Source organism: Ahaetulla prasina, chromosome 4, assembly GCF_028640845.1.
Source record: "Ahaetulla prasina isolate Xishuangbanna chromosome 4, ASM2864084v1, whole genome shotgun sequence".
NCBI lineage: Eukaryota > Metazoa > Chordata > Lepidosauria > Squamata > Colubridae > Ahaetulla > Ahaetulla prasina.
In genome coordinates this window covers 52,151,751-52,162,220 of record NC_080542.1, presented here as the reverse complement: position 1 = coordinate 52,162,220, position 10,470 = coordinate 52,151,751, and the positions used below count along the sequence as shown (strand labels likewise).

Below are 10,470 nucleotides of genomic sequence, written 5' to 3'. Positions count from 1 at the left end.
ATAATGCTGATGCGGCCCTCAATGAAATTGAGTTTGACACTCCTGATCTAAACTATTTATTTCCTTATTTTTATTGTATTATCTGTATTTAGGACACTGCCTATTTTTAAGATAATTTAAGATGCTGATTTTTTATTTTGGGTAACTTTGATGGAAATTCTATTGCATCTTTTAAAGAAAGCTTTGTTTTTTGTGTTTAGTTGTGCTGTTGAATTTTTATAAATAACCAATTCTTTCAAAGGCCAGGTAAGCAAACAATATTTTAATGAACAAATAAATAAGTGCACAAATTTACAATACGACACTTCCTGTTCTTTTTTCTAAAGAAAAAGCTAATTAGAATGATTAGAAAGATTTCATCTTTATAACAAATGAAGATTCCTTCTAATCTTTTCCAATTAAAACCTTTCTTCCAGTGAAGGAAACAGCAACATTTAGTATTTTGTAGTGCATTAAATATAACCATGACAAAATAAATTTTACATGCATTCACATGTAACAGTTCACAGGTATGAATGTAAGACATAATTAAATTACATTATGAAAACATTCCATACATATAGCATTGAATAAAAAATAAAATACAAATATAAATGATATTTATAAAAAATAATGCTTTGGCTTCTGCATATATTCTTCTCTAATCAAAACTTAGAAATTCTTTCACTTATAAATAAAAATAAAATATTTATGCTTATATTATTAAATAAACGAATTCTAAATGAAACTTTATTTCACACAGGAAGATTTTGCTCTTTTTCAGTATCTATTGCAACCTCTTCATAGTTTTTGTTTGTAGCAAGTCTCTCCTTCTTCTTTAGATACCTGTGAGAAAAAAGAACATCTTTAGAAGAACATAAAATAAGTTGAATCTATTGCAGGTCATGGAATTATCTTCTTTTATTTCTTCAACGTACAATTTAGGTTCTAAGGTAATAACTTTAAAAGGTATTACAATAAGTTCAAAAAACAAAGAGAAAAGCAATGGAGTAGATATGTCAATAAGATTTCTTTCCCTGTTCTAGGAAATTTGTTTTTTTCCAGAATTCTCTTTCTCTTATTTTCTAATTGGAGGATTTCAAAAATTACATTTTAGCATATTAAGGCATGAAGGCATATGCTGCAACATTTTGAATTTGTCATTTTGAATATCAAAATCTGTTTTCACACCATGCACAGATGCTTTACTTGAATTTTACAAAAGGAAAGTAAGAAATTATTCATATGTAGTGATCTGAATAAGCTCCACAAATGGAAACAACATTATTAATACCATCATGACATTCTGCAAATGAGATCAGGTTAGTCTCTTAAAATGCATTAAAAAACCCCGATTTGCTTCTGTCCCTTTGACAGCTTTTTGATATGCAGAAATTTTTCAGATAAAATTCTTTATTCCAAATCTCAGATCCTTATGTATGTATTTGTGTGTTTGCTAAATTCATTTTGAAAAGTTTGGGATGTATATATCTGAAAATACAAAAAGAAATGCAATAGCCTAGCTTCGTATTTGAATTACTATTAAATAGAAGCTGTGGAATATTTACAATCCCATCTCTAAAAAGTGTTGCTTACCTTCGGTAAAAGTATATTGATAGTAAAATTGCACTGAGGAAAAATAGACACACAAGGATAGTAAATGCCAAGTATTCATTACTCAAGGGTTTTATGACCGGATTCAGATTTGAATGGCTACATCGTTCACCAATCCAGCCTTCCTTACACCTAAGGGAGACAGGAAAAAGTCAACATTAGACACACTGGGTTTTTAGCATCAAAGAAATTGCAAGCTAAGACCACAGTCAACAATGAAGCACTTCCACCAATGTACTACATTATAGTAACTTTCTTTTAATAGAAAATCTGAAGGACTGAACTTCTGGGAAAGGGAACAGATTTACTGGTGTTCTCAACAAATTACGATCCCCAAAATTCTTTTAAGACACAGTTTGTCAACCTTTCTCATTTCACATCACCCCTAGTGGTTCCCTAACTGTGCAGTCTGGCACCCTGGGACATAAAGCTATTAATCATTCTGTTTATTAATTGGTCAAATATCCCATGTGGCTCTTGCAAATTCACTCTGTTTGCAAGGTGCTGTGATACAGTTTGGGGACTGCAGTTTCAAGCAATATCAGAATAGTTAAAATGAAATTAAACACTTGAAATGTAGAGGTACCAATAGTGTTTAGCCTTTCCAACCTAATGCCCTCAGGACATATTGGACTACAACTCCTATTAATCCCCCTTTAGCAAAAACATATAAGTTATCACTGGTGAAATCCAATTTTTTTTATAACTGGTTCTGTGGGCGTGGCTTGGTGGGCATGCAGGGGAAGGATACTGCAAAATCCCCATTCCCTCCTCACTTTGGGGCCAGCCAGAGATGGTATTTGTTGGTTTTCTGAACTGCTCAAAATTTCTGCTACTGGTTCTCCGGAACCTGTCAGAACCTACTGGATTTCACCCCTGCAAGCTATGGATAAGAGTTTTAATCTCATTAATCTGAAAGATACTAGGTTGTGAAGGCTGTTTTCATATATATGCATTATGAACACATAAATGAATGAGGAGCTGGTGATAGCCTAGGTTGATGATTATGTGCCATCTAATTACTAAAAACTCTTAGTGACAACACAGATTTTCTCTAGAAAAGCCCCTCTCCTAAATGATCTTTCAGTATATCCATTGTTGCTGTAACTGAATCCATCCACCTTGCTGCATGTTATTTTCTTTTCTTCCATTTTTTCCTAGTAGTATAGACTTTTCCAGGTTTCTTTAGAATGTATGTATCTGAAGTACGACTATTTGAACCTTATCATTTGTACCTTGTGAGGATTGATTTGTTTGATTATCCATTTACTTGGATAATACTTTACTATTGATCGTCTCTTTAGCCATGTGTTGCGAAACCTGGAAAAATACGGCATACTTCACCTAATCCTCCAGGAAAAGATTGAAGACAAACGAGGTCTGGGCAGAAGAAAAACATCACGGCTTTAAAATCTAAAGGACTGGTTTGAACAAAACTCAGCAGCACTTTTTCATGCGGCTGTTGATAAAAATAGGAATGTTAACATGATCGCTAACATCCGATGTGGATATGGCTCAAGAAGAATCACCCATGGTCTTCTACAACACCAATGTTCAAAAGAATCCATATTCTTTTTATTTTGCTTCTTCAAAGAACAATTTTCTGTTCCACAGAGTGTCAAAAGGAAACCACATTGCCTCCATTATTCTGAACTTTGTAACTATGGATATAGTCCAGTATCTGAATAGCTTTTCCAAGCTTTCATGGTTAACTCCACCAAGTGTAATCTGTGGCATATTTCTTGATTGCTTTACTATTGATAAGAATAAAAGACAGAAGCTATCCACCACTTCAATATCTTTATCATCAATTTTAAGGCTGGTTGAAGAACCTGTTGACATTAGTTTGGTCTTCTTTATCTTTAATCTTAATCCTAGTTTCTTTGTGTACTTGACTTTCATTACTAGAATTTAACATATCATTTGTATTTTCAATTGTCAGAATAGTTTTCAGTCTTTTTCTCCAATTTTAAAACAGTGCTCTTCTTCCAAACCAATCTCTTTCAAAAACAAAAAAACAAAAATCCAAGATGATGACAATTTAGCAGCTCCTGAAACAAGCTCTTAACATGTGACTATATTCCCTGCCCTTGGCTGAGTCCTTCCAGCCTAAAATGACATCCAGAGGCAAGAAAAAAAATTCCAGTCCAGCCCCAGTAATGATTCCCAGGGCCATATAAAGCTTTGGTCTTTTTCAATATCCAGAAATATTATCTAATAGAAGCAGCTGTAAGATTTTTTTTTCTAATCAAAAGGGCAAGCAATGTTAGAATCCATGCACAAAGATAGATTTTCTCCCCCAACTAGCAAGATAAAGCACAACAAACAGAGAACTGTGGCTAGTTTTGACATATTCTAGGATTCTTGTTGTTTCTATCTTGCTAGTTAGGGTTAGTATTAGGATTAGAAGTGTTGAAAAGTCAGATTCAGCTGAGAAGATAAGGTTGAATAGAGAAAATCAATCTGTGTGGACACTAAGAGACAATGCCAATTCAATGACTCATAATCATTAATTGAAATTATTGATATTTTCAAAAGTTTCTACGCTTTCTATGCAATAATTAGTTCAAGCAGGGAGGAGAAAGACCAATAGCAAGCTAGAATATGATCAAAACTTTCATTAATTCTGTTCCAGTTTCTGTTTAGCAGCAAGCTTCTAGAGGGGTACGGAGGTAAGAAAAACAGTTACTGAATTTCTGTGTCTTCAGATTAGAGGGCCAGGAACAGCAGTTTTTTAAAAAAGTGTACTTACTTAAAAAGCTAAGCATTATCACCATTATTTATTGTTATCACCATCATTTCTGCCCTTTACTTCACAGCATCTCTTTTACCTGCAGTAGTATCTGTCCAAAGTCTCCGAGTATCGGCAAATTCCATTGAAACAATAACTTCGCCATTCTGGCTTGCATTCTGTCTCTCTTCCCGCCTGAGTTATAGGTACAACAGTTCCTGTTTGAATGACAGTAAACACGTGCATAAATAAAAGCTAACCTGCATTATCATCTGTGAAGACATGGCTTTCTTTAAAGATCAAAGACATGCAGGTAGGGTGACTCTACTGGAGTCTAGAAAGTTGTGGTGTCAACCTTGGGCAAAATGGATCCCTCCTTTAACTTGGTGTAATGCATCTTCTGCATGTTTACTTTTGTCTTCCTAATCTCTAGAGTCAATTTATTTTTCATGTCAAGGATAAAACTTTCTCTTCCTTAACATGGATTGGCAGAAGGACAAGGCTAGATGGCGTAGAGGGTAAGAACTTTAGAATTAGGTCTTGGGAAATCCAGGCTCAGCTGGGAATATATATATAGCCCAGATTGATGCTTTTTCTCAATCTAATTTATTTCATAGGATTGTAACAAAGATAAAAAGGTAGGTTTAAAAAAATATAAAATATTTTTCTACTATTTCAAGATGTCTCTTTTTAAAAGAAAATCAAAATAGTATTACTCGTTAGAAAAACCATAATTAAGTACTTGTCAGAAAGATAAGAAGTTGGCTTATTAAAAATTGTTTTGAGCGCATTAAAAAAAACCTTTTTCCCCCCAATATCTGGATATTACAAGGGCTTCCAGATTTAACGTGGTCATTTTATACTGTTTGCCATTTAGAGCAGGGGTCTCCAACCTTGGCAATTTTAAGACTTGTGGACTTCAACTCCCAAACTCTGGGAGTTGAAGTCCACAAGTCTTCAAGTTGCTAAGGTTGGAGACCCCTGATTTAGAGCACAATGCATCTGAAGTATTTCCTGAAAAGTCTAATGGAAAATGGAATGGAAAGGAAGCTGACTAAGAATTTACAACAGTTTCCAAAGATGCCTTTAAGCAGTTTACAATAAAAATAATAATGTGTATTTAGTGTCATCCATCTGTATCCCTGGCGCTTTACTGCGGAACATGTAACAGAAACAAGACTCAGAAACAAATCTCATTTCCAAAGAAATACAGTTTTAATTTTGACAGAAAGGAGATGTGACTATGATGAGTGCAAAAGTATCAAGAAGCAGAAGAAATGCTAACTGTTAAGCATACTGGGAGTACTCGTTTATTTTATTCATTATCTGGATAATATCCTGATATTTTACTGAATACTAGAGAATAATCTGACTTACCTGCAGTAGTTACACAGTTTTCAGTCTTATTGACTCCACATAATGGAATTACTGTTGTACTAAGAGTGGTTTGAACTAAGAACCATCCTAAAACAAAAACAAAAAACAGTTTTTAAGAAAAATAAACACTTCCAGAAAAAGTTTCCATGTCATCATGGAAAGTTTCCATTGTGTCATGTCAGTGAACAGTTCTTGCCACTTTACTTCACCTCAAAGGCTAACATAAAAGAATGTGCCATCTACAAATTCCCAGCCACCACTGACACACATTAGTCCTACTTTAAGGAAAGTCTCTGGTTAAAAGAGGAGTTACCCCATTTCTAGACCCATAACCAAATTTATGAAGACTTGTGGAAGACAATAGAGGTGATGGTGCAAACAAGAAGAATATCACATTCTTGAACACTGAGAAGAAAAACTGCTGATACAACCGGGGAGTTAAAATTTTGAATGCATCTCCTTGGCCCCAGCAATTCTAAACTATGTAGTTTCAAAGTTCAAGGTGCAGCTGAAACTGGAAACTGTAGGCAGAAGGCAGTTTCTAAGATGAATTCTGTTGCCTAAACAGTGTCTTTCATGAACAGACTATGCCCGTGATGGAGAACCTATGGCACGTGTGTCACAGGTGGCACACGTAGCCATATCAGTGGGCATGTGAGCTCAGTTCCAGCGTGCCAACTGATTTTCGGGCCTTCTGGGCCCACCAGAAGTAGAGAAACAGGCTGTTTCCTGCCTCCAGAGAGCCTGGGTTTTTTCTCTCTCTCACCTGGCTCCAGAGCCTCTCTGTGAGTCTTTGCAGGCTGGGGACAGCAAAAAAATCACTTCCTGTCCAACCGGAAGTTGGGAAATGGGCCGTTTCTGGCCTCTGGAGGGTCTCTGGGGGGTAGGGGTGCCTTTCCCAGACTCATAGAGAGGCTCTGGAGCCAGGTGAGACAGAAAAATAGGCCTACTGGGCCATTGCATGCCAGGAGCAGGGGGGGAGTGGGTTGCACCAGGGATGAAATGTAAACATTTTCCTTACCGGTTCTGTGGGCGTAGCTTAATTGGTGGGCGTGGCTTGGTGGTCAGATGACTGAGTGGGCATGGCCAATAACAATAAATAATAAAAATAATAAACAAAGTATAAAAAATGATAAGAGGTATCAAAAACCAACTTTCACACTTTATACACACACAACTCTCTCTCACACACACACATACACACAAAATGCCACATACAGCTTTCTGAGATTTTGTGTGTTTGTGTAGTTAAGAGTGAAACAGTACAGAAACACACCAAATCTCAGAAAGTTGCACAAATATTTTATTTTATTATTTTATTTTATTTTATTTTATTGTGGACTTCAAATCCCAGAGTTCCTCAGCCAGCAAAGCAGGAAGTCAAAGCAAGGTTTTTTTTTCCTTCAGTAGCTGAAGAAAGCATGGCATTGCCAGCCCGAAAGAGCAGTAATTATAAGTAAATGAGGAGGGGGAATTGGCTGGGCATGGGTGGGGGCTGTTTAAAAAGTGAGTTTAAAAGCATGTGAGGATCAGGAAACTCCTCTGGGATCGCCAGAGGAGGCTTTTAAAATGTTGTTGTTTTTCTTGTTTTTTTCCCCCCTCTTTTTTTTTCCCCTTCGGCTGAAGAGGGTTTTTAAAAAAAAAACTTTTAAAGGGTTTTGATTATCTCTGTTCAGCCCCAGATCTATGATTTGATATCCAGATCTACACATAACTGGAGGCAGCTCAGAAGCTTTCACTGATACAAGTATTAGGAGTTAGCATGACTATACTGACTGACTGTTCTGATCTTATTAAACTAATTATGCATTAACTGCAAAGGGTACCAGCTTCTTTATAGTCCAATCCAAAGTGATATCTGTAGGGTTCTTTAATAGTTAGGGCCAAATTAAATTATGGCAAACAAGTATATGAATTTGAATTTCTCAAGCGACCATGGAGATCCTACATGAGTGACTGCAAGGAAAGATAGAGGTTAACAGAAATGAGATACAGGGTCTTTGGCAGGGGCTAATTCTTATCTGCAGGATCTAGGACCATGATGGCGAACCTATAGCACCCGTGCCACAGGTGACACGCGGAGCCCTTTCTGCAGGCACCACCAGCCATTGCCTTAGCTTCACCACACATTCATGCACATCTCCCGCTGTCCAGCTGGTCTTCGGGCTCTGCCACACATGCGGGGGGGGGGGGGCAGGGCACATGTGAGAAGCGTGCATGCACAGGGGTGGGGCTCATGCGCAGGGGTGCTCCCACTGTACGTGCACCCCCCATGCCCCGTTTTGGACTTGGAAGGCCTTCTGCACCAACCTGAAAACCAAAATGGGGCACGGGGTGACGCATGCACATGCGCAGGTGAGGCGCTCGCGTTGCATTTTTGGGGTTTGGGCACACACATGTGCATTTGCGTGCACACATGCACACTTTGGGCACTCAGCACCAAAAAGGTTAACCATCACTGACCTAGGATAATCTTATCTCCAAATTTTCTCTTAGATGTTAGTCCAAAAGAGTGATAAGAGGTTTATTTATTCTGACTTTCTCATCTAAACCTCCCCATGCTAGTCCCCTCAGGCCATGAAAATGCTTTGCAGAGCAAAGTAGGGCTTGAAAGAAAATGCTATCAGATTTTATACCACGTTCTGGATGACCATTAGATGGAAACAAAGATTAACCATTTGCTGCCAACTAGAAGTTAGATAGAATTCTGCATTCTAGTCCTATTCAAGGAGAAGCTATTAACCAAAAGAGAGTTTAGCTTTAATTAGCCAAACTTAACCTTGTTTGTAGCTAATCTTTCTCCCCAGGTAGCTACTTATCAGAAGGCTAACCTAGTTTTAATTCCATGACAAGTCCTGAAGAGAATTGGGAAATCAGGGTTTCTTTTGATATTTTCAATCTTCCAACCCTACTCAAGGAAAAGAGATGGCTGAATTAATTAAGTTGATATTTAAATTCATGAACTGAATTCCCTTCATGGAAAATGACTGTTGTGCAATCTGGTGATCAGTTCCTCTCTCTCTTTCTCCCCCAAACAAAATAACCTATCATATATGTATTTTTAAAGAGGTTTTTGAGACTGTAGAAAGAGTGCAGAAAAGAGTAACAAAGATGATTAGGGGACTTGGAGGCTAAAACCTATAAAGAACAGTTGCTGGAATTGGGTATGTCTAGTCTGATGAAAAGAAGGACAAGGGAAGGAGGACATGATAACAGTGTTCCAATATCTCAGGGGCTGCCACAAAGAAGAGGGAGTCAAACTATTCTCCAAAGCACCTGAAGGCAGGACAAGAAGTAGTGGGTGGAAACTAATCAAGGAGAGAAGCAACTTAGTACTATGGAGAAATTTTCTGACAGTTAGAACAATTAATCAGTGGAACAACTTGCCTCCAGAGGTTGTGAATGCTCCAACACTGGAAGTTTTTAAGAAGAGATTGGATAACCATTTATCTGAACCCTGTGTAGGGTTTTCTGCCTAAGCAGGCAGTTGGACTAGAAGACTTCCAAGGTCCCTTCCAACTCTGTTATTCTAGGTTACAGAAGAAGGGCCAGCCACACAAAACTTAACATTTATTAATGCTTTAACTTTCGAGGACCATGGCAAAGAGGTCTTGAAATGGTTTGATTTTTATCTCTGTGCTCTCCAAAAATTCAGCATTAAAAAATAATAAATCTGGTTGAAGCTGCAATCATCTTCTTCTGGATCTAGTCTGTAAAATACAGCCTCTGGATCCTCAGGGATATGTTTCTCTTCCTTGCGCCCAGCCAGAAGTATCCATCCTATCACCTCAAAAACAATGATGCTGTACAGCTAACATTTGTTGTTCTATAACAAAATCATTGGGCATCTGCAGCAGGAAATTCTTACAATGGAATGACCAATAAGCACTCTTAAGAGATGGCACCCCTTGCATTGACCCACAACACAACCTTGCCACATCCCCATGGCTTTAACTGTGTACTGTTCCCAGTTTGCAACTCAGGCAGCTTTAACCGTACCAGTGTTAAAGGAGGGTTCTCTTCTTTCCTATTGCCTTTAAGAAGTTACCTACATCACTTTGGTGAGGAGTTATCAGGGGTCTCCAACCTTGGTAATTTTAAGACTTGTGGACTTCAACTCCCAGAATTCCACAGCCAGCTTTGCTGAAGTCCACAAGTCTTAAAGTTGCCAAGGTTGGAGACCCCCGAGTTAAGTGACTGGCAACGACTAGCAAAAGAGGCAATAAAGACAGGATATGATCCAAAGCACCGTAAGCTATCATGCCTTTCATTTGCACCGGGCGGGGGCATTCACGTCGTTGGTCAGCGGCTGGAGCGAAAAGAAGGAAGGGCAGCTTACCCAAGAAGAGCAGGGCGCCTCCAAGGCTGTGAGAGTTGCAACTAGCCATTTGTACACCGTCACGGAGCAGGCTGTCTTTGATGCCGGGGAGTTTTTTACGCGTTGTAAAGGGCCGACGCCTGGTTTCTGCTTGGCCGTCGAAGGAGAGCGCTACTCTTCTGCTACGCTCGGCGCGCCTTCCCATTTTATAGCCTCCGGATCCGGGGGCGGTCGGGGGGCGGGCTCAGGCAAGCTTATGCAAAGCGTTTGAATTCCCCCGCTGACGAAATCGCGGCTAGAGGTGTCTTTCCACAGAGAGGTGAAGGCAGGGCTGTTCCCTTCACCTGCTTCTCTTTAAAGGCAGAAAGGAAGGAGTGAGTGAGGGAGGGAGTGTGGCCGTCTCAAAATCGACCGCGGCAAAAGAGGCATCCGCGGAACCTTCACGGCTTCT

At 38.7% G+C, this 10,470-nt stretch overlaps 1 protein-coding gene across 1 annotated transcript; it reads right to left on the bottom strand.

Annotated features, from left to right (window-relative positions):
* Positions 1-247: 247 nt before the first annotated feature.
* Positions 248-10,239, bottom strand: LOC131198725 (proepiregulin-like). Its single transcript, XM_058183681.1, has 5 exons — positions 10,041-10,239; positions 5,702-5,788; positions 4,425-4,542; positions 1,576-1,725; positions 248-825 (listed from the first exon to the last, which is right to left on the bottom strand). Exons 1-5 carry the CDS (start codon positions 10,222-10,224, stop codon positions 735-737), a joined length of 630 nt encoding a protein of 209 aa, XP_058039664.1. The 5' UTR covers positions 10,225-10,239; the 3' UTR covers positions 248-734.
* Between the last annotated feature and the right edge of the window lie 231 nt (positions 10,240-10,470).